This window comes from Struthio camelus, chromosome 4 (assembly GCF_040807025.1).
Source record: "Struthio camelus isolate bStrCam1 chromosome 4, bStrCam1.hap1, whole genome shotgun sequence".
In the NCBI taxonomy this organism is placed as follows: Eukaryota; Metazoa; Chordata; class Aves; order Struthioniformes; family Struthionidae; genus Struthio; species Struthio camelus.
This window is the reverse complement of record NC_090945.1, coordinates 24,309,025-24,332,536: the sequence shown is the minus strand read 5'-3', so window position 1 is coordinate 24,332,536 and position 23,512 is coordinate 24,309,025. Positions and strand designations below refer to the sequence as shown.

The following is a 23,512-nucleotide window of genomic DNA, read 5'->3' as shown; positions in this document are numbered from 1 at the left end:
AACGTTCTACGAAAACAGAGGCTGAGCTGAAACCACGTAAAGACCAAGCCTTTAAAAAGCTAGTGTGTTTAGTAACATAGATAATATCCATCTAGTCATCCATTCATCATTCTTCATGTAACAATATGACTTAACGTTAGAGGAGAATTAATCAGTTTGATGCAAGTAAGTGCAATCTTGATGCTTTCAGCCAAACTGAAATCTCTGTCCAGGAGACTGATTCATTTGCTTATGGATGTGACGTGTCATTCCCTTAGCTGGCCAGTGTTTTCACTGTGGGTAGTAGAAGATTGAGCTTAAATGTTATGCTGCTCTCCATCATTTGGAATTCACAGGGTGAAATGGAAATAGCACAAGAATTTGTTCACATACAAATACATACTCTGTCTATATAAGCCTGTGATTTCTTTTACATTACACAGGCAGCACAGGGCAAAGACAGAGTTGTGTGTGGGTGGCTGCATACCCACATTCACTAGCAGCAGTTCAGCTATTCTTAGCTTGGAAAAGGGACAAGCAACCCCAGGAGAAGATTAGGAAGATTAAAACCGAAATAATAGTTTGGGAGACAAAAATAAGACAATGTTGCATATCTGCGAAAGCACCAACTGTAAAAGATAGCTGGGCACAGATATCAGGCGCTGCAAATCTTTCCTGTAAAAAAGATACTTAAATACCTGCTTGCCTTTTTCTATGAGAGAAGAGAAGTCAGAGGATTCTTGGAGACCTGTTGAGTACTCTTTTCTGCTTCCTTTGAAGAAACTTTGAACATATCTTTTGGGGCATCAGAAGTGTTCTGACTTTTTGGGACACAGTGTTATAAACAAAGATTTATAATGCATACATTTCTAATTGTCAGGAACCCACGATCCACTTCAGTAGAAAGATTCTCTAGACTGCTAATGTTTTTTGTCCAAATTAAATATACTGTAGAGTTCTTATGATCTATCTAGTTATACTAGTTTGTCTTAATATTTCCAGTCCTCATACTTGCACTTTTTCTTTTTTCTCTTTCTCTCTCCCCTTCGCTCTCTCCCTTGCGCTCTCCAAGCATTTTACAGAGCCTGCTAACATAGAATGGTGTGCTGGATGGGCTGCATTATAAGCCTGCTATACAGGAGCTTCCATGTGAACAGTTGTGTAAAGCAGGGGATGAGGAAGGCAGGAGAATCCCTGTTAGTTCCAGTCATCCTGCATCTTGTTTTGATGAATCTCCTGAAGATCCTTCCGTAGTTACTATAGGTATCCACCTGCCCAAACCAAGGCATCCCCTATTCCTTGTTCTCTCTAGATCTGCCTTGTGCTGACAGGGAGCCAGAAATGATCATTCACACAGACCTGCACTTACTCCTCTAAGTATCTTCATTTTTTCATAATGACTTTTTGGCCTGATTTTACCAATAAAAAATGATTGGAGGTGTTATTACCTCAGGTTGAGCAAATAGCTACTGAGAAGGAGAAGACTTATTCAAAAGAGTTACATTAGATTTGTTCTTCCAGAAAAAGGATCCTGTGATCTGAACAAAGAAAAGTGCAGAAGAAGAATCTGCAGGCCAGACTCAAGGACTCATCGGTGTAAATGTTCTAGTGGCTTTATTTTGAGTCGAAATAGACAGTTTTGTGAAGGTAATATATGACTCTTCTGTCAGCTTTATTCTGTTACATGACAAAGCTTCTTCTGTTCTTCTACTGCGCTCATATTTTGAGTATGACAGAAAACTCTGAGATCTTAAAAATTTCCGTTGTGCCATTTCATTTTTGTGTCCTTCCAGGTCCTGATATAGTCTGAAAGGAGACCTATCAAAATGTCACAGGAAGTGCTATTCTTGTGGGAAATTTTGGTCTTAGCCTGAGTAGAGGAGCTTTAGAGAAGCAGGCATGCTTATGGGCCTGGAAAATTTAAAACAAATAACATCACCAAAGGTGAAATGTTGAGAGATCCTGAAATGAGACGGCTATCTGAAGTCCCACTTTGAAAAATGACTTGAATACCTGACTTGCTTCTGAATGTTTCAATCGGGATTGTTCTAATAAAAATTAATTATTATTATTATTATTTATAGTTAATGTAACACTTGAGAAGCACTTTTTTTCCACTACAGGACCAGATTTGCAAAGTCATAAAGGCACTGAAAGATAAAAACTTATAACCTTTACAGAATTGCATAAGCAGAGCAGCAACTCACTTCTCAGAAAATTAACTGCAATCACTTTCCAAAATGGAAATCCTAAGCCACTTCTTTGGTATAGGAATTTTACTTGAGTCATGTTGGAGCCAGATTTTTTAAAATAATTTTTTGTCTGAAGACAGTATTTAATGTGATTGGCAGGGGGGAGAGGTGTACACACAGGATTTAACTGCCGTTGGAATCTGTATGGAAAGGCTTACTTTTGAAAGTCCATTCTATTTTCACTGAATAGTGAAAATTTCTGAGGCTAAGTTGTATCGGTATAATTATACGCAATTGGCTTTGCCAGAAGTTTTTTAATGCTTGATTGAATAAGCTCGGCAAACTTGCTTTTTATCATTTATTAGTACCAACATGTTTTGCAAAATGAATGGCTGAACAAGAGGTATTTCTTGAAGACTGGTAGCTTGTTTTATTAATCTAATTCCTTAACACTGTCTGACAACCTTATTCTGATACAGTGCTTCTCTTGGCAGATATCAATGAATGTGGCTTTTGGAATCATGGCTGTACTTTGGGCTGTGTGAACATCCCTGGCTCCTATTACTGCACCTGCCCAAGAGGTTTTGTTCTGCTGCCTGATAGGAAAACATGTCATGGTAAGTAGCAGTAGCACATAAACACTTCCAGTATGATACTGGAGACAGTCCTCACTTAACACTTCAATCACTGAAAGTACTGTGTGTTGCATTGCTCTCTTCCAATCTGTTATTATGTAAGTAAGATCAGCTTAAACTGAGTGAACCAAATTCAGAGGTCATGTTTAAGGAAATGTAAGTTACACGTGAGTAAGCAGACGTGAGCCGCCTGGGGAGTAGAAAGGAGTCAGGTCTACTGCTTCTGTGTATCTGCTACAGGATGCCTGGATGGAGCCCTAATGGTTAGTCATGGGTGTAAATTTTATAGTATTTAGTGAGTCACTTGCAAACTGTCAGCTTCACCTTGGGGGAACTCTGTACGATTACTTGGCTTGTACGCTGACCCTTTTCGGGCAGCGGAAGCTAGCAACAGAGCTTACGCTGGAATATTGAAATACAGTAAATGGGGCAAAGAATGCACACTTCCTCATTTTGCTTCATCTTCAGGAGACACTTAGGAGTAACTGGATGTTGGGCCAGTTGGAAATACTGATAATGGATGATGATTCAGTTAGTCACAGAGAAGTAACAAAAAATCTGACTGCCGTATACATGCATTTGTAAGTAGGTATCTTCTTGATCTTGGACCCCAAACTAGGGAGACCCCTTTGCTCAGTTTAGGCTCTGTGGCACATGAAAGGTGGATAAGCAAGTATATCTTTTTAAAAGTGATCTCTGAATTTGATTCACTCTGTCTAACCTGCATAAAAATTTGTCCAGGCTGTGAACAAGCAGCTTACAGCATCATCACTTATCTCTTCAGATCAGGGTTAATGGCATTGCTAATGGGCATGAAATTAATGAAATTAAATGCAGGAACATCTGTTTGCAATAAATAAGGCACACAAAAGTATCAGTAAAGTTATTTGTTCTGGGTGGCTGCTGCAGTTTGGGAGTTTTCTTTTTTTAATCAATTAAGTTGTATATAAAAAGTATGCCTGAGAGAGCCTATCCATATAGCATAGATACTTAAACAAGGAAGCTGTCTGAAGCTGGCCAAACGTGAAGAAACTGAATGCACAGAGCAGAGAACTGGAGGGGAAGAAGCAAAGATTTCTGTTTCAGTAAGCTTAGGGACCATATTTTAGTCATAGTAAGAGTCAGGATTTTGCTCTTCCTTTGTGCAGCATTGTGTATATTCAACCTACAGCTGAATTAGGCCTTTCTAAACTAAGTCTAGAACATAAAATGTGGAATGCATCCAAGTTTTTGAGGTCTTGAGGTATTCGCAGTCACTTTCCTTCTTCTTAATGAAGTGAAACTTAGGCATACACAAGGATCCCTCAATCTTGTTTACACAGAAAGAAAACATTATTTTCTTGGCAAAACATTGCCCCAGAAAGAAGTGCCAGTGCACACCACTTGGTTCAGTCTGTGTTATGGCAGGATCAGGAGCTAGGGTATATTAAATATCAGTGCTAAAGCGTATATGTAGCCATAGAGTCTAATGGACTCTACAAGCTGATCTGACTATTTTAGGCCTGCAAGAAGCACCACTACTTCTCTATTAAGAGCAAGCGGGAAGCAGGATTCAGTGCCCTAACCATGGAGGTCTAGGGGTTGTAAGACAGCTGCACAAGGCAGTCAGATGTGATAGAAGTCCTATGGGATTTCTGGAGCCGGAGGCTGCTGGGAGGTAGGATATCCTTCTACATCCAAAATGACTCTAGGCACTGTGTGACTCAGTCCCACTCCGGATGATTAGCTTAAACTATATGCCTATATTTTGGGTAGCTCAAATTAGGTAGGAAATAATGCTTTTCTAACACAGGCTAGGGACGCAGCATGGACATTACAACTCCGTAAGTACTGCAGTGCAAGGCAGATATGTCACCATCTCTGCAACTTGAGAGACAGGAGCAAGGTGAGAAGCCCACATGCTGACCAGACATTTTGATGCTCTGTCTTCCAAGTCCTGTATGAAGTTCTTCAGTCTAAAGCCACAGGCTCTGGTCAGAAATAAACACGAGATCAGTTTCTTGACCCTATTTGTTGTGCTTAAGGGGTTAGAACGATCTAGTCCAGAGTGCAGTTGCCTTGGAGAAGGAATATTTGCAACAGCTATGCACCATTTAAGCCAGTGTATGCTGCTGATTCAAAGGAGCAGCTGCGGGAAACCTGCATTAGTTCCAGTCTTCCAACAGATGTTGCCATATGGCACTGCGGGAAGCATAAAGAGATGTAGCACTACAGTGCAGAGGCTGGAAGGAGGGATACCCTTTGAAATTGCATAAAAGAGAAAGAAAATTAAAGAAGTATTCAAAGTGTTGGCACTGCAACAGTTATAATAGAAAAAAGAGGAAAGACATTGCCAGGTCCTCAGTTGGTGTTGCCCTTACAGTTTCAAGATTTACCACTAAGGAACTTGATTTTATTTCTGGAAGGTTCATCTCCTATTTCCATTGATTCCAGCTTGGTTACCCAGGGAGTAGTGGGAAAGCATTTCTTCCTCATTCTCTCTGCATTTGTAGTTATTCTTTAAGTACAACTTCTGTGTGAGTTTTGAAGCCTGACATATTTTTAGTTAAGTGTAAGAAAGAGGGTTTTCTAAATTTCTAAATTATTCCTATTTTGCTAACGCTCCTTCCTAAAATTTTGGAAAATATAAAGCTGATCAGTGTAATGGTTTCAGGACCCTGCTGCAGTTTTGGCTTTCTCCTTTGCTACAGTTAGGAGAGGGTGTTGGGGGGCAGAGGCAGGGTTGGGAAACAGACACTCCCTCCCATCACGCTTTTTTTGCTATTTGAGGAAGTGTCAACACATCTTTGGTGGGGGTGGGGAGGATTAATAAAAGATTTTCTCATCATTTAAGGATGTTTTTCCTTTTTAAATTACTGTAGAGCTAATTTCCTGCATAAGTAACGTCACTGAATGTAGCCATGGTTGCCTTCAGACGTCTAAAGGGCCTGTTTGCTTTTGTCCTGAAGGATCTGTACTCAAAGTGGATGGCAAAACATGCACAGGCAAGTATTTAACATTTTTCTAGTTTTAGTGACTGCCAAAGTCAGTTTGTTCTTGGCACTAAGAGCCAGACGTGAAGGATGGCATTTTACACTCATTTTGCATAGCTGTAAATGATTGTGCAAGTGAGTGCTAAGATGAGCAATATTCATCTTCATTTTTAATAGATGTTTCTGAGCAGTAACATCTTATATTTGCAAGTGAAATTCTTTTGTTGTTGGTACTGGTCAAGGCATCTCCCAGCTGTTTGTAGCAGGAGAGACATCTATAATTTATATTTGACAGGAATCATATGACAGACAGTGCAAAGTTAGGAGTTGGGTGAAATCTGGAGATGACTTTATCAACCTCATGCTACCGAGGTTCTGGATCATTCTAACTTAAAACGTTTTCATCTGATTTTCCAGAAATGGAACTTTTGCAGTCAGAATATTTGGAGCTGCTACACCCACTAATCTATCATTCCCCATGCCAGGAAGCTTTCTAAATTCAGGGGCTTTAAGGTCTTCAACTGCCTATTTTCAGTCTCAGGGGTCAAGATAGCTCCATTAATGACAGCCTTGTGCCTTCACAAATACCATTCCCCTTTTACAACCCTTACATATTTGGACAGCAGTGTATGTAACATAGATTCAGTCAGTGTTACTGTTTTTCTAGGTACGCTCCACTGAGTAAGCTCAGATTGGCGTTGTGGATATAACCACTGTACAGCCCCCAGAGGAGAGAATGGTTTCTTTTCGTAAGAAGCAGTGGACTTCATCGGTTCGCTGTCCTAGGGAAAGGCATTAATTTGCTGTTTCTTTGCATGCAATGCAATATCTGATAGAATTTGTTACTCTCTTGTAGATTGGATGAGATTTCCACGGAAGAAAATTCTCTGAAATAATCAACCCATGGAACCTCTGTTCATATATCCCACTCCCCCCATCTTGTGTTGTGAATTTTCAGGAAAAGCTCTAGAAGAAGCTGCTGCTATTTTGCTTTCATCTGCTAGACTACTTCTCTCAACAGGAGGCCTTTAATGAAATCTGTCGGTCATCAAGATGCTTTTCACTGCAGAAATCCTAGTCACAGGACGGATTGTTCACGCTTATACTTTTGTTGTAGTTTTTCTTAGAATGGCAAAATTAAAATTTTTAAATGCTCTATTTAAGGTTGTACATCTCCAGATAACGGTGGCTGTAGTCAGATATGTTCTCCTTTAAGTCCATCCTCCTGGGAGTGTGCTTGTTTTCCTGGATATAAGCTTCAGAAGGACAGAAAACACTGCACTGCCATAGGTGAGTTTCTTGGTTTGCTCACATATCGCTGCCAATAAATATTTTTTGGCAATAAACAAGCAAAAACATTTTAGAGTCTTTTTAAGTGGATAGTATCACTGGGCTCCATTTTTGCACTGGTTTTAAGCTACTGTTGTGCAATTTGGGAATCATTCGTTATTTGGAAATATATCAGAACGACTGCTGTATGGTTCAGTCTCCATCACAAAAGATTCTTTCTGTTACCCAATTTCTGCATTTCACTTGGGGATCCTATACTCCACTAGTCTATCAGCAGTATTCAGGTTGTCATGTCTTCATACAGATGTGAATGTAGTTTCTGCCCAGTGTTACAGAACTCAGGTTGAGGTGCCTGTATTTGGAGAACAGCGTAGGGAATAGTCTGTTGGAGGACCTTACCAACTAGGATATTTCTCCCCCCACTGACCTCAGAGCCCAGGTATTTGATGTGCATATTTGGATTTCACATCCATCTGTTTCTTCTGAGAAAAGAGCAGACTCCAGTGTGAGCAACAAGGTGTACAGAGGTGCATGAAAGAGATGAAAGGATGAAAGAGAAGTTATGATTATTAGAAGTGAGCTTACGAGAAGTGAGATTATTAGAAGTTATGATTATGAGAAGTGAGATTATTTTAGGCATGAAGAAAAACCTTTATTCATTATAGGACAGCATTTTTCTTGCTTTTACAGTGAAAGGCTTCTCAAAGGCAAGGTGAAAGTCATTCAATGTGAAATGCAACTGGGCTAGTTACTGCCTTTATCATGAATTTTGATAACGATCTTGGGCAAGGCATTGATCATTAAAACATGCATGCACATCTATCTTTGATTTCAGATACAAGTAGGATTTACGGCAAGTACCTGCATTTCTTTTTTCTTCTGGTCCCCATTTTGTCTGCTGCTGTTACCTACTTAAAATGTTAGCTCTTCCAGTCAGGTTGGTGCTGGATCTAGCACTTTGGCTCCAAAACTATCCTTTAGCTCAGTAATAAGAACAGCAAGAATTTTCTCTCGGGGAACAGTTTTAGACTACCAAAATAACTTAAGTCATACCTTAAGATTACCTCACATCTATGTGAGATTTTTTATGCAGTAATATAAAATACTACCAAATTCCTCCTTTCCTTCTCTGTTATGTCTTTAAAACATTTGTCTAGCATTGGAGGTAAGAAGATGACTTTAAGTCCAGATTGCATATTCTGTTTTCAGCTTTTCTTTTATTTTACTTTCTGTTTCTTTGCTATATAAAAGACATCTTGGTTTGTGTGTCTGTTTGTGGATTCATACTTTCAGTCCTTACTGAGACAGTTTCCACTGTTCACTTGGGGTTGGCCTGAGATAATGACTATAGTTAAGTGAGAATGAAATAATTGGACCTGAAAAATGTACAGAGCTATACAGAATAGAAGAATGTGTGCCTAAAAGAAACAAGAAGCTTTCAGAGTTTTCCTTTTTCACTAACTAGATATTGCTGATTATATTATTAAAATGGTGAAGAGAACACGGAGAAACAAGATATGCAGCAGCTGTCAGTCTCACACTGAGCATCTTAGATAGCAGTGCAGTGTAGAGATCGCTTGGAACCTGATGGAATTAACGTACGTGCAAATTTTCATCAACAGGACCTAAGCCGTTTCTGTTATTTGCAAATAGCCAAGACATCCGCCGAATCAGTTTTGATGGAACAGATTATGCAAGTTTACTTGACTGGCAGATGGGAATAGTCTTAGCACTGGACTCTGACCCGATTGAAAATAAGGTAAGGCGTTAAAAATGAGAGGATTTTGAAGTGCTGCAAGGACAAATGGATTGGGCTTTCATGTGTCTTAACCTTTCTACTGTCAGTGAATCCAGATTACATGTTGTGCTGCTTGTTTTTCTGCTGCCTGTCCAGGAGCACAGCTGGTACAGGATTCCAAACACTAGTTGAAGAGTTTCATCCTTTATTTACTGATTTAATGTGCTTCATATGTTGACAAGGCTAATTCATGGAGAAGGTGAATTTCTAAATTCACTGTAGGCCTGAATGCAGTTTCAGAGAAGAACTTCTGTGTGATTGATTGCTTTCTCCCTTGAGATTTCAGTACCGTTTTCTGAAAATACATTGTTTGCTTTTTTACTGGGTAGCTGTAAAAGACAGCAGCATCTTTTGTTCTGTACAGCTACATCCCACAACCCATACTAAATGTTGGAGTAATCTTAACAAAAATTACATCCTTATGTCCTGACATTATTGAATTAAACTGCTGAACTCTTGATGGGTTTATTGTTCTTAGGAAATGTGTTCCTCATATTACAAGGCAGTCCTTTTGGAAATAGGATTCTTCTCTGCATAAAGAGCTGTTTGTATGTGCAGCCTCATCCCAGTACCCTACGCTTTGCCTGGAGAATAGGGAAGAATAGGAGTTCAGCTGTACTTTGCTAAACCTTCTGTAGCAGACAGTTTTTTTTCCCCATGATAAGAATTACTTACCCTGTGAAAGTCATACAAAAAGGTACTGGGCAGTACAGTGAAGGCTAATGAGGAACTCCTTTAAGTCACTGGAAACGCATCAAGGCTTGGATGGACACAGTTAAACAAGTTGAAATGTTACCAATCTGCCTTACAGGAGGATCATTTTGGGCACTGCTGGAACATTGCCACTTCTTCCCAAAATAGGGTCTTGTCATGGAACTAGCAGTTGTTCTGTGCTGCGGTGCATCTAAATCAATTGATCTGATGACACTGGATGCACTTTTGTTCCGCTTTTTTAGGGAGCTTTGAAGTGCAGTGTAGAGAGATGAGGTAATGTGCAGTGGTTTAGCTAGACTCTGGCAGTCTAGACCTGGTGGTACAGAACTGAGGTACATAGTAAATTAGATCAACATAGTTCTGTGCTCCCATGGTCAGACAACTTCTCATATTTGAATTAGCTGGTTCAAAGCTAGAGACCTCCCACTTGCTTTGTTTGGTCTCATGAATAGTGTCAAAGCAAAATTATTTGTTTTGTTGTTACCATTTGCCAATAAAACAGTATTATTTTGTATGTCGTTCTGCCATGCAATGTTTGATTCCCTCTAGATACCAAATGTAAGAGGATATTTTTTTTGCTCATCCCCAGGAAACACAAACCTAATTCCCCATCAGTGGAGAACTTTTATTTTGACCCACACCTGAGAAGCTTCTCCAGGAAACGTTGGAGCCTTATGGGGTTGACACTTGATAAGAAATTAAAATATACACAGGCTGAAAAAGGAGGAACAGAAGCAAATTAAATAACTATGCTTCTATCCCTCTCACAGCTCCTTGACACATACACTACTACTCCTCCCCCATCCTCTTTTTTAAAATGAGCAGCCAGTTAAATGATAACAAGCTTCCTTTTACTTGCTCCTTTTATTTCATCAGCTGTGCTTCATGAGAGGTAGCTGCTTACAGCAATAAAATCATAGGATATTCAGGGGACTGTATATAGGGCAATGAGGATTTATGGCTAAGTACAAGCAGCATGTAGAAGTCATCCTGGCTGATGGATAAGTGCCTTTTTATTTGATCAGGGATCACAGGTAGTTACCCTTCTGTGACCAGATGATTCGGGGAACTTTCAAAATGAAAATGTTGTTTCGGATTAGGACTATTAGACCAGGGAAATAGACCAGAAAGTGAAATGGGAAGTACTCACATCTAATCTGTTATTTCTTCACAGATTTACTTTGCCCACACTGCCTTGAAATGGATTGAACGAGCTAATCTGGATGGCTCAAATCGCGAAAAAGTTGTTCATGAAGCTATAGATATACCCGAGGGACTTGCTGTGGACTGGATTAACCGTAAATTGTATTGGACAGACAGAGGGTACATGCTTTACAGTGCATTTATGCTGAAGCATGCCGTAAAATAGTTGGAATAAATGACCGGTGATGTGGGAATAGCTGAAATATTAATCTAAATTCAGTGGTGCTTCGCATTCTGATTAGATAGCTGTAATCTCAAGTATATACAGTGGGAAGTATCTTTTAAAACTGAAATGCTGGAAGTTCACTTTGAGTCTGCTATTGTATTTTTATCCTTATCTTTCCAAGAAGCAAGGGTTTGGACTCGATTGCAAGGATCTTAAAGCACGTGCTGCATATATATATGTATATATGTATATGTGCATACACTTATTTGTGTGTATATATGTGTACACTCATACACATATACTGCATGCCTGTGTGTGTATACACACACACACACACACACATATATATAAAATGAATTTTACTGCACTAAGTAGATCTTAGACAGAAGTCAACATTATTGATGACTAGAACCATGCCTCCTTAAGCTAATGGACAATCTGTCAATTATCCCTGATAAGAGGAACAACCACTGGCAGACAGTATGACCTCACATTTCAGTGGTACCTAACCTTACATGCAGAGAGAAACCTTTGATAAAAAGGCAGTGTCAGGTGAGAACGCATGGTGATGACTCCTTGAAGAATGGTAATGATGCTTCAGTATAACCCATATTTTATTAGTCAATAACAAGTGATTTTTAAATATTCACATCGCCCTCCCTCTCTGTTGTGTACACTGATGGTCCTCTTACTTATCGATAGATAACAATCTTGCCTACACGGTCACTCCTGAATAAATATGCCAATGTGTCTTGTGCAATGGCAAATTGTGGTACTTGTCTCTACAACACAGGCGTCAAGGATGGAGCTGTGAATTTGTATCTGTCACTTCCTTCTTACCGACTGGGTTTACCTATTTGTATTCCATGTATATGTATCTATTTCTCTTTCCATCTTTCCATCCTAGCCTTTCTTTGCAGATTGATGTAGGTGTGAAAGGCTATATGTTTTCAGGTAGAGGCTGATATTTGTTTGGCAAAATGAAGTTTGTAAAAGTAAGTGTCTGCAGTTTTCTGGAAAAAATTGAATTGGAAGACAGGCAAAGTAGGGTTCTATACTTGACTCTGCCATAGATCTTATGAGTGATCATAAGGACCTTTGCTTCGTTCTTTGCTCTAAAATAGACATAATATATAAATTACTTGGAAATTTCTAGGTGAAAAATGCTATATAAAAGTACTATTTAAAAACATTTTTACACATTTGATAGTGGCATTCAGTCAGGAGCTTGTTTTCCTCCTGACTCCCTTTAAAGCTAACATTCATCTGTTAGTGATTATACTTCAATTCTCTATTTACCCAAAAAAGGAGAACTTAAGGTCTTTTACAGAGCAGCACGTATTTTATCATCATGTCCTGGACCAGATAACGAGGCTGTAGCATGAATTACTTGTTGAGAAAACAACTATACAGGTGTGTCTGTGTGCATCTAGGTGACAGGTGGGTCAGGCCAAACAAAAACACGGGCAATAAATCCTGTCTTTGCAAAGTTATTTATTACAGTTTTGTGTTAAATTAAAGCAATGTAAAAACTTAGCATGTTCTACTAAAGAAGGTAATTAAAAAGGTAACAGTGCCATGTGTGTTGCAGGAAAGCATGCATTGAAAGGAGCCATTTGAATGGAATGCAAAGAAAAATGATCATCTGGGAGGATATCTTCCAGCCCCGAGGGATTGCCGTTCACCCATTTGCTAAGTAAGAATGATAAATATAGTTAACTGTGGAATAGTTGGGGAAGCTTTTTAAAAACGAACACGCCAGCCTTGCCCTTCTGGTAGACAAAAAATGCATTGGCCTCACGTTAGGATAGCGGTTGCTGAGCGGAGTTATGTAAACTGCAGCCTTTTATGACTGGGTTGCCATTATGAGTCAGGGGAAGATTGCAGGACACATTTATTTCCTAATGTAGATCTAAAAAAATTACTGGAAGCATTAAGGATATTGTGTAGATTTTAAACTAAGAAAAACACAAGCCAACTGATGTCACCCTGACTGTTGTAAGCACTGTACTACCAAACAGAAAGATCACTTTTCTGGTTCTATATATGTTGATGTGAAGAACGTGCAGTCACTTTTAACTAGTGGTACTTACAAAGGACTTTTTTGGTCATATTTCAGTCTCTGAGGAAACGTTGATTTAAATATACCTTGGATCTCTTTATCTAGTGCTGAGATGATCGTAGAAAATTTGAACATTTAGAACTACGAATGTAGTGTAATTAATGGCAAAACCCCAAAGATTTCAGTCAATGTAGCTCTAGTAGGATGGTTTTGAAGGGATGCAGAACTCTTCTGTTGAGTTATTTTGATGCTTGGATACTGCTGTAAGTAAGTACTGGCGAGTGAAACCAGATTAGAGGAGATGTCTTGTTAGCTTCACTCTGGGCGTAAAAGGTTTGAAAGCATCTCTCAGTAGAGGTGGAACATGAGAGAGGTATTTTACAGGAAAACCTTTCAGAGTAGCTATGCTCAGGAAGCTGGTTTATTTGAATTATCACTAGGGGCAGGTAGCTTGCACATCTTGAAGCAAAGGCTATAAGGGGAGAGGGAGGAGGAAATGTGACTAAAACCTGCCTTATTAAGCTACAGACATTATAGATATGTCTGTAACAGTAAAATCAGTATTAAAGAGTAATCTGAGGCACATGCAAGACTATTGAGAATACTGATCTCTGCACTGACTACAGCAAAACTGTTCGTGTAAATAAAGCTAAGTGAATCTGGGTCAGAAAACCTGACAAAGGCAGATAATGAGCAGAAAGACTAGAGTCCAAATTTCAAAATTTGTGATTCTGGCTGTCACTGTTTTGAGTTGCTGTCTTGTTCTGTTCTTCCAAAAACTCTAAGCATTCAGTGCATAACAGTCAGGACTGAAAAGTGAGAGACTCCCCCCTCCCCATAAATCATGATTTTATTAAAAAAAAAAAAAAAAGATACTAGGCCTGTTACTGATTCATTTAAAAAAAAAAAAAAAACAACAGGACTCTGGCTTTCTTTCCATAGGTGATGGGTAGTTCTGGTTCCATTTGTGCATTGTTACACCTCTGTTTAGGAGAATGGCTGGCTAGTGCACCAAGTCTTCTGTTGTCTTGGTTTGCTATCATCAGTTGCATGGAAAGTGCAAAAAGCAGATATGAAGACTTGGCAAGTAGCAGAAGTGAGAGTTGTTTTTCAAAGGTTTTGTGCGAATAAACATAGCAAAGATGTGAGCCCCAGAACAGTGATCTGGAATCTTTGACAAGTTTTAAAGATCAGCAACCAATATATATTTGCTTCATGTGTGCACTTTTTCTTACATGCTTCAAGCCTGTGTTCCTCTGATCTGATCTTTCTGCTTTTAAAGAACTCCGCAGGGTGGAGGACAAATGTTTACTTCATGACTTCCTCTATTTGTTTTTTTTTTTTCCCTAAAGGAGATTATTCTGGACGGACATGGGGGTCAATCCCCGGATTGACAGTTCTTCCTTAGAAGGCATCGATCGTCAGGTTATAGCCAGCACTGGTCTGGTATGGCCTAGTGGAATAGCTCTTGACTACTTAGCTGACAAGTTATACTGGTGTGATGCTAAACAGTCAGTTGTTGAGAGCGCAAATCTGGATGGTTCTGATCGTCGAATTCTTGCACAGAATGATGTAGGTGAGGCTTCGGGGTTGATAATTACCTACTGCTGCTTGGTGTATATGGATATGTGACTGTGCATGTGAATTACGGGCCAGTGGCTATGTGTATATCCCATGCAACTCTGCTGAGGTTAATGGGATTGCTTAATCCTTCATTCTCTCACACCAGTTGAAGTGTTATTTATTTATTGTAGCAAAACGCGTTTTGATACTCTCTGCTTTTATTAGTCAGCCACTTTGCATTGCACAGAGAACTTCTCTGCCTTCATCAGAAAAATGAAAACAAGTTAAAATTAAAAATATGTTTTGCTTGTTCCATGCATGGTTGCTTAGTTTAATTCAGATTTTGTTGTGTTTGTTATGCCAGTGAAGTTATATTGATGCAAGCTGGAAGAGAAACAGTCTTGGCTGCTAAGGTCTTTGAGCAAAGAACCTGCAGCTGCGCAGTGTTGTACACTGGGAAGATTCTAAATACACAATGGATATGTAATGGAAAAATGATTAACGCAAGGTGCTGGTAGCCATTATTGCTGAGATTGCTATTGTTTGACACGTAATTATATTGTTCTGGAGCAAGAGAAGAGAAGTATTAGCAATGAGGAACTGATGCTGTAACACACTTAAAAGTAAACTGTATTTCATGTGGTGTGTATTTCATATTAAGTAAACTGTATTTCAAAATCTCATATGTGGCAAATTAGTGGAGAAGACAATGCCTTTTGCTCATGATATCTCTCTGGGTCATGATATTTCTCTGGGGACCACATTTATTTTGGAGGTGAGCAGGCAAAGCATGGATAAAATGAGGACTCTTGGCTTGTGTCACTGCCTGAACTGCCATGAGTGGAGACTTCAGTGTCACTGTGTTAAGCTGCTGCTGTTTACCCTCCACTCTGGGAAGGCTGGTGTTCTTCCATGTCAGATGCCCTCCCACTTGTCTGCTGGCTGAGACCTTGGAGAAGGCAGTGCTCTTCAGTCTCTTAAGACATCAAAAGTGCGGAGTAGAGTGGCTTGAGAGCATTCCCCTCTTCTCCCCTGCTGCAGATGTTCTGCTGCACACTTGCAACTGGTCTGCAAAGGAGGGCCTTAAAGTCTCTTGAAAGTTCCACTGTGTTTCTCCACAGTGAATGGCACAATGTCTTAGGGGGAAAAAACAGAGGAGGAGAGTTAGGAGCACAGGAGAAACAAGAGGGTAGGGGAAAGGAGGGGTGGGCTTGAAAGAGTGATATGGATGTTTGAAGACGGAAGATACCATTACTGAGACCAGAATTCTGTTTTACCCTGGAGGAAGGGCAGGCTGCATCTGTTCATACTGTTGCTGCTGTAACCTGAATTTTTATTACACTGGCTCCCTCTAGTGGCCCTTTACTGAGAGCTCATTCAGCGCAGCTGCATGTAAGATGGGTAAGGTTCTCTCCTGCTCTGCTGTTAATCCCATTTTTAGCTGCAAGTAAAACAGCCTGTAGGCCCCTGCCCAAGGCAGTAACAACGTAGCCACTCTTTTTGTTTATGCAATGTGTTCGCTTTGCGCTGCTGTGGAAAAGGGTTCTGCTTACATGTGATCCAGGAAGCTTTTCAACCATTATCTGCACTGGTCACTTTGCACTGTATTTTTAATGCTTTATGTATTTGCAAGTGAAGAGGTTAGGGAACTGCTGCTCGGGGGGGGGGGGGGTTGTTTGTTAACAATGCAAGCTATAGATCCTAAAATCGTGAATCAATGTTTGGATGGAGACAGTATCTAGATCTTGGGTTACCTGCTCAAACTTCATGGAAAATAGAGCTAAGAAACAGGCCTAGTGATTAAACCCAGTTCCGTGGTACTAGTGGTATGCTAATAAAATAAAAATATGCTCTTAAACTTAACACTCAAGAACACTTAAATATTGTCTTAGAACTTTTCTTAGATAGAGTGGTTTTTCTGTTTAGTTGTGGTGTGTATTTAAGATGACATACTAGCACATATTCCTTCTCCAAGGTTATAATTTATCTGTTACTGTTTTGTTTGCTTGCTTGCTGGACCTTTTTTTTTTTTTTTTTTTTTAAACTAATACCTTTTGTGATCTCACTTTGATAACTACAGTTGAACATCTCCATGTCAATGAGGCCTATATTCAGTAATAAAAACACAGAGCATAAATTGTGTGGCTACAAGACACGCCTCTCAGAGTTGCTCAGACTGCAGTGGTGCAAAGTAAGGTGCATATTTAGACTGTGGGTAAGGACCAGGACAAAACAAACCTGCTTCAGCTAGGAAGCGCACGCTCTGAGACCAGTTATATATCCATGGAAGAACAGTATGTGATCTTACCTTCCACTGCAAACAGCTTGCCTGTAGGCTGTCTTGAAAGCAGGAGATTTCTAACTGTGTTGAAAGAATGCATGGTCACCTTTGGACTATCAACAAATCAACATTTCTACCCTGACAGTGACATTAAAGAGAGTCAGTCAGTCTGCGAAGGTGTTTATATCTACAGGTATGCCTGCCCTTATACGTGGAAGTGTCCTTTGGATTCTGAATTGCAGAGCCTCTCATGTGTCAAACCGGGGATCTGAAATTTTCTAGTGCAGAGAGTATTCTGCTACTAAGGAAAAATTACTGTATTCTGAACATGGGATGGGATTTCTCTCACCTGTTGTTAGCCATGTACTCTCACCTATTGTTAGCCATGTAATTGTTAGGTGTCTCTTCTAAGCTGGTATCTAAATTCCCGTTGTCAGTTAAAAGAGAGGAAGCTTCCTCGATGATCTGCTACATCCTTTGGTTTGTGCCTGCTGTTTGTTAGCTGGTTGACAGTTGCTAACTAGTCACAGCCTACTGCTGGTAGTTGACTGAAGCATGGAAAGTGGATTTCCCTCTTGAATTTCAGACTATGATGAATGGGCTCGTGAATCTCTGCGCGCATTTATATGTACATGTGGACCATTGTATTGCACTTGTGTGTGTTCTTGCACTTGCAGAGACCACACACTCGCATTGGGGTCCTGCCATAAGTCAGTGACTACAGAATTTGTAGCTCCCAGGCTGCCCTGTACCAACAACATTTATGCAGGATGAGTGATGCCTTGAGCTCCTCTCCTTTCTGTTACGAGAACGCTGCGAAAGGAGCCACATACCTCAGCAGCTCTGGGTCATTTACTGGCAGAGGAAAGAGGCGCTCAACTTCTGAAAGGCCTGTCCCAAAAGCTACTTTGGGAAAAGGTGATGTCCTGAGGTAGAAGTATCCTGTGGGCCTCATCTGGTTGGAGGTCACCAGCAGCCTGGAGGTTGGAGTGAGTCTGGCATGTGTCACAGCCTTCTCTGCTAAGAGCATGAATAACAGGTGCCTGTGCCTGTGGCCCATCATCCATGGGCACTTACCCTTCCCCCGAGACATCAAAGTGCAGGAGTGGCTATGTTTATGCCACTATGCTAGAAGGACACGTATGCGCAGGTACTGGTTTTGTTTATATGGTTTCTTATGCCTCTTCTAAAGATTTGGAGATGAGGAATCTTGTTCCTTTATAGGCCATCCCTTTGATGTAGCAGTGTTTGAGGATCACCTTTGGTTTTCTGACTGGGCTAGGCCATCACTAATGAGGATGGACAAGAAGATGGGCCAAAACAGGGTACGTCTTCGAGGCAGCATGCTGAGACCCTCATCAATGGTTGTAGTTCATCCTCTGGCGAAACCAGGTATACTGTAAAAATTAAGCAGTCATTCCCTTCCAGCCTCTTCTAGTTGTTCGCTGATGTTGATAGAATAGAAGTCCCTGGGGAGAGGTTTATCTTCTCAGAAATAGGCTCCTTAAAAGGCCTTGCATAATTAGACTGATGTTCATTGAAGTCACTGGAAGTTTGTTACTCCACTGTTTTTTATGTTAATACTCCATTGTGTTTATGTTAGATGATGTCTTCTACTCAGAATGGAGTCTGGGCATGTGCGTCCCAGGAGTACTGACATCTTTCTTATTTGTGGTTATGCCCAAGAATAGATGCTGATCAATTGCCACAAGGCTATCACAGTCTTGTAGTTCCTATAAAATCGAGTTTATTATCACTCCCTCACGCACAAGTAGTAACAAATGACGTTAATAAATCTTAAAAAATCTTTCTTCGCTTTGGGCCAAATTGCTTGGTTTTTCTGTTGGGAGCAATTTCTCTGTGAGCGGGAAAAAAACCCTCAGGAAACTCAATGGACTGTGACTGAGAGAAGATAATCACAGATTCCCTATCCTTTGTAATGTTCCCTAAGGGAAGGTTATGACTCCAAATCTTACAGGAGAGATAAGGAAATAAAAACAATGTGATACACGTATTTGACAGAGAGTATGCAAATCTGCTTTCTTGGCAAAGGCTAGGCAATAGTATCAATGCTTTACTGTATGCATCTGTTGTTAACAAAATGGACATTCTAATTTTTGTCAGTTCTTACTGTTTTCCAATTGTTCCAACTCTGCACAGCCAAGAGGAGATGTTAACTGAAGAAGCTACAAACTTGCAGCTTACTAAGTTGCCCCTGTTATCTTTCTGCATCAGGGGCAAATCCTTGCCTTTATGAGAATGGAGGTTGTGACCAGATCTGTGAAAACAGTTTTGGAGTTGCCAGTTGTTCGTGCCATCGAGGATTTGGAAAAAGTCAAGATGGAAAAACCTGTCACGCACTGAATGCTTCTAACACAATAGCAGGTACAATCTTCTAGTTCCAAAAAAGACCCCAAGAAACCTTAAGGATCCTGGTAAATAACATCAGAAAATATTCACCTTGCGCTACATAATTAATTATAGTTTCTCTGAGGAATGAAAATAATATGTGTTTTCCTTTACAGGCATTTTCTTATTTCTTCACACTGCAGCTTACCTGGTCTTTTCCTTTCTCCCAGGGAGGCTGAATCATTTAAACTATGTGACGTAATTTTCCCATGTGCGGATAGCGTTACTTCCATTTCTTTGGTATTGTGACAAGGACAATTTCTGGCTCTTACAAGAAACATCACAAGCTCCACTAATAAAATATTAAGCTAATTGACATGATATGTTCCAGATGTATAGTAGCTTATGGTTGTCTGTGTTTACATATTATAGGAAGAACAACAGAGCATTTTACAAAGTGCTAATACTTATTTGAGAGTGGAAAATAGTTTACTATTCCTCTTGAGATGGATCGGAATTAAGCCTTTCCATCTCCATTTGTTCTTATATTTCTGTGTTCTGGCAACACACCCCTAGCCTCACAAATGGCAGCGCTGCTGCCACTGTCCACCTTTTTCTCCTTCCTCTGATCAAACAGCTGATATGTTGGTTCTTATCTGGACATGCTACTGCCTTCTGGAGGACTCATGCATCTAAGATGGGTTTTCATGAATTCCTTTAGTTCACAAGAAGCGAGTAGAACAAATCTCCCTTAAGAAAAACTGGGATATTGTCCTGGGACTGTTGTCGGACCATTGTCATTTTACTTTTGACGTATTAGCCATAAAAGAGAGATTTGCAGTGCTGACAAATACTATGGGCAGCAAATTCCATTCTTTGTCCTTTATATTTGAGAAAATCCACCAGTGAGTGGTTTTAGTGGTGGAACAGAAACAGGCCAATCTGCGCGGAAAATGATTTTTATTTTAGAAGGAAATCGTTGTGATTATCAGAAAGTACAGGTAGCTGATAGGCAATCAGGAAATCATTTCAGTAGATTTAAACAGTCTGTGTCACCTTTTGCATGTCCTTTTCAGGCAATGTCTTTGTGCATAAGAAGGCAGTGCCAGTGCCAACACTGGAGACCTTGCTTCAGAGCACACAAAGTAGTAGAATATTCGAGGATTCTGAGAATGGGGAAAAGCAGCAAATCAATGTTTTGCTGATGGCTGAAATCATGATATCAGGTAGAGTATGACGATTTACTGCCTTCTACTTCATGTGAGGATCTGAACTCATTTATAGAAAAGAAAGAAATCATAGGCCTTAGAGGAAGAAAGGCTCCCTGTGAAGTCTTGTGGCATTCATGATCTATGCTAAATCTCTTACAACAAGCTGGGTCTTTGTAATTATGCCAGGTAGAACCGATCTTTTGTTTATTTTTCTCCATGTTCCTTTGCTGTGCCAACAAAACTTGACAGTATTAGCCAGGCCTAAAGAACGAACATTTGTGACTTGGAACAACTTGTGCGATGTCCCTCTCTCCCTTAGATTTGGCAAGTATGCTGTGTACCTCTGAACACAATGGCAAGTAAAACTACCGAATTCTACATATGTTCAGTGACCCTAGATCACAAAATTGCACGATAGGTTTTTCTTACAATATTCAGAAATCTCAATATTACACAGTGCTTCAACTTCATCTAGACAAAGACGACAGCCCTAGTGATTGTATTGGCTTGTCACCATTAACTGTGAAGAGCTGTGTTTCAAACTTTGACCCTATTTTCTGTTATTTTCTTTTTTTTTTTAAATACACTACCTCGTTTAATCAGTTCAGATGCATTTAGTGGTTTTTGGGTTTTTTTGTGCTGTAGATCAAGATGACTGCACTGCACTAGAATGTGATTTCAGTGCGCGGTGTGTCTTGCTGGAAGATGGAGCTGTGTGCCAATGTTTGAAAGGATTTACCAGGAAGGGCAAATCATGCTATGGTAATAAAAAACATTAATACAACCTTCTGGATATCTATAGAATTATGGGCAGGAAGAAAATATATCTGTTCTCATATTGGTAGCTGTGCTACATGAGCTATCACAGAAAGGTCAATGGGATTGCCTGTTTTGAAAAGGATGGTGAGCGGAGAGCATGTGAGATGAAATTGCTAATTATCACGTGCATTAATTTCCCCTGAGTTGTGAGTGCTAATCCTATTAATATTAATAAGCAATAAGGGGAATAATAGGAATACAAGCATAAAATATTTGTAAAAAGTTATCTAATTGTAAAAGCTCAAATATGACATGATAGTTGATGCATGCTAGAATTATGTATTGAGAAATCTCTTAAAGGTTAATATTTCTGATGTAATGATTATGTAAAAGGCTGTTCTTGTTTATTTCTGGCACTGGAAAGTGACTCTAACAATCAGACAATACATTGCTCAAAGTGGTCTTTAAAACCAGTGTTTGGACTTGCATAAAATGTCAATGGAGGCACTTTATTCTCTCACAAAGGCCAAGGCAGGAAGGCATTTGAAACGAAATAATTTATCCTTTGGTGGCAAAGCATGAAAACTCGCAGGAGTCAATGTTGCTATGTAAAGGAAGAAGAATTGGTAGGGAGAGTGGATGAGCTGTGATACCTTTTTCTTTAGTTTGAGTGGTTTTTCTTAACATGATACTTCTATCTGAGTAGGGTTTAAGCTAATCAGGATAGAATTGGGTCATACCCTCTGAACTGGGGTTTTTTTTTGAAGCAAGTGGTGCTTGTGGAACATCAAGGCTTTTGATTGAGTGTATCTGGTTGACTTTCTTAGGCTCTTTAGAACATTCTGTTCAAATTTCAGACCAAAAATAAGGACACAAGGCCCTTCACTTCAGAAGCACGAATGACAAGTAGCAGTGTAGTCTGAGGGAAATTCATGACATGTAATTTCTTTTTAATGGTTTGCCTAATGGCTTCATGACCAATGTGTCCCTTCTCCTTGTTTTTTCTTGCAGATGTTGATGAGTGTGCTGTGAAAATGGACCGCTGTAATCGAAATGTGTCAAGCTGTATCAATACTGAAGGGGGCTATGTCTGTAAATGCCTGGAGGGATACACTGGAGATGGACTCCATTGTTATGGTAAGGGAATGTGTGAGGGTTGTGGTGTGTTTGAGAGGCAGTGACAGATGAATAAAAGAAATGTCTAATGATTTGGGCTAACTCTGCATCAAGCTGCAGAGTTGTCAAATGTCCATAATGATCTGTCCTGGTTCTTTTTGAAAAACGTGGTGGGTGCATGCCTGCTAACAATAGGCTGGGGGTCTCTCCCCAAACAGCAGGCATATATCATTTTCTCCTTTCTCGTTCTTTCCCTCCTGTTTGAAGTGTGGCAACCTCAGAAACTGATCAATATGGAAAGCCTCTAATTCTCAATGGATACTTCCTCTCATTGTTTGCACTCTTTTTGGTAGCTATAGCAAGAGAGGGAGGAAGAGTGAAGGGAGGAGGGAAATGGGGGTGAACCAGTACAGATTTATTGGAAATCATTGCCATGAATATAAACGAAAGTAGATATTGAGTGTGTCATAATACTCATCAAATAATTGCAGGTTGGTTTAATACGCATGAGGTTCAGGGTGTTGACACTTACAACTTGAGTACGTTTAGAGTCGTGTTAGTAATCAGACTGACTGATTCTCCCATCCAGCTCTAATGCCAGGTCTTTAGTTCATTTCCTATATGTCTTAATTTTTTAATACCTTTTAGCAGTAAATATGGAGGAACAGGAAGCTTTTTTTTCCCAATATGCAAGTAGCGCACAGTTTGTTCAGAGCTGTATGAGAGTCTTGGCTTCTCACTTGTTGTTGTTCTTTTTTTTTTTTTTTGGTAGTCTAATTCAAAGCCCATTAAATCTGACCTGTTTCTTACATAATCTTTACTGCACTTTGGTTCTTCAGCGCAGAAAAGGAAAATTAAATAATTAAGAGTGATATTATTAATAATGGGCAAGATGTGGAAAGTATCAGAGGCAGGGGGTTCGAGAAGGTGTTCTGCTTGTATAGGTCAGAGGTCCAGAGCTCGTGTCCTTGGGGATGTTGGGGAGTGCGGACAGCAGTGACAACCTTCTGTTGCCATCCAAGTTCTGTTGGATATCTATGTCCTGGGGCAGCTCGGGGCTCTCACAGTCTGTGGTATAGTTGCTCAGCAAGAATGATTATGGTACCTAACACCACTATTGAAAAGCAATCCATTCCCTGCCTGCAGTTTTAAGCCCAGGATATGGTCAGATACGTTTTCACAGTGTTTTATAAGTGATAAGGTCTTGTCATGAGCTAAACAA

At 39.9% G+C, this 23,512-nt stretch overlaps 1 protein-coding gene across 2 annotated transcripts in view; it reads left to right on the top strand.

Annotated features, from left to right (window-relative positions):
• The window catches only part of EGF (epidermal growth factor), a 65,620-nt gene that overhangs the window by 22,619 nt on the left and 19,489 nt on the right, over positions 1 to 23,512 (top strand). For both annotated transcript variants that reach the window (XM_009665410.2, XM_009665412.2), the window contains exons 7-19: positions 1,501 to 1,626; positions 2,666 to 2,788; positions 5,668 to 5,790; positions 6,943 to 7,068; positions 8,691 to 8,827; positions 10,755 to 10,903; positions 12,541 to 12,645; positions 14,364 to 14,587; positions 18,080 to 18,247; positions 19,091 to 19,240; positions 20,281 to 20,430; positions 21,061 to 21,177; positions 22,186 to 22,311. In XM_009665410.2, the coding sequence (XP_009663705.1) occupies positions 1,501 to 1,626; positions 2,666 to 2,788; positions 5,668 to 5,790; positions 6,943 to 7,068; positions 8,691 to 8,827; positions 10,755 to 10,903; positions 12,541 to 12,645; positions 14,364 to 14,587; positions 18,080 to 18,247; positions 19,091 to 19,240; positions 20,281 to 20,430; positions 21,061 to 21,177; positions 22,186 to 22,311 (1,824 nt within the window). The remainder of the gene's footprint in view (positions 1 to 1,500; positions 1,627 to 2,665; positions 2,789 to 5,667; positions 5,791 to 6,942; positions 7,069 to 8,690; positions 8,828 to 10,754; positions 10,904 to 12,540; positions 12,646 to 14,363; positions 14,588 to 18,079; positions 18,248 to 19,090; positions 19,241 to 20,280; positions 20,431 to 21,060; positions 21,178 to 22,185; positions 22,312 to 23,512) is intronic.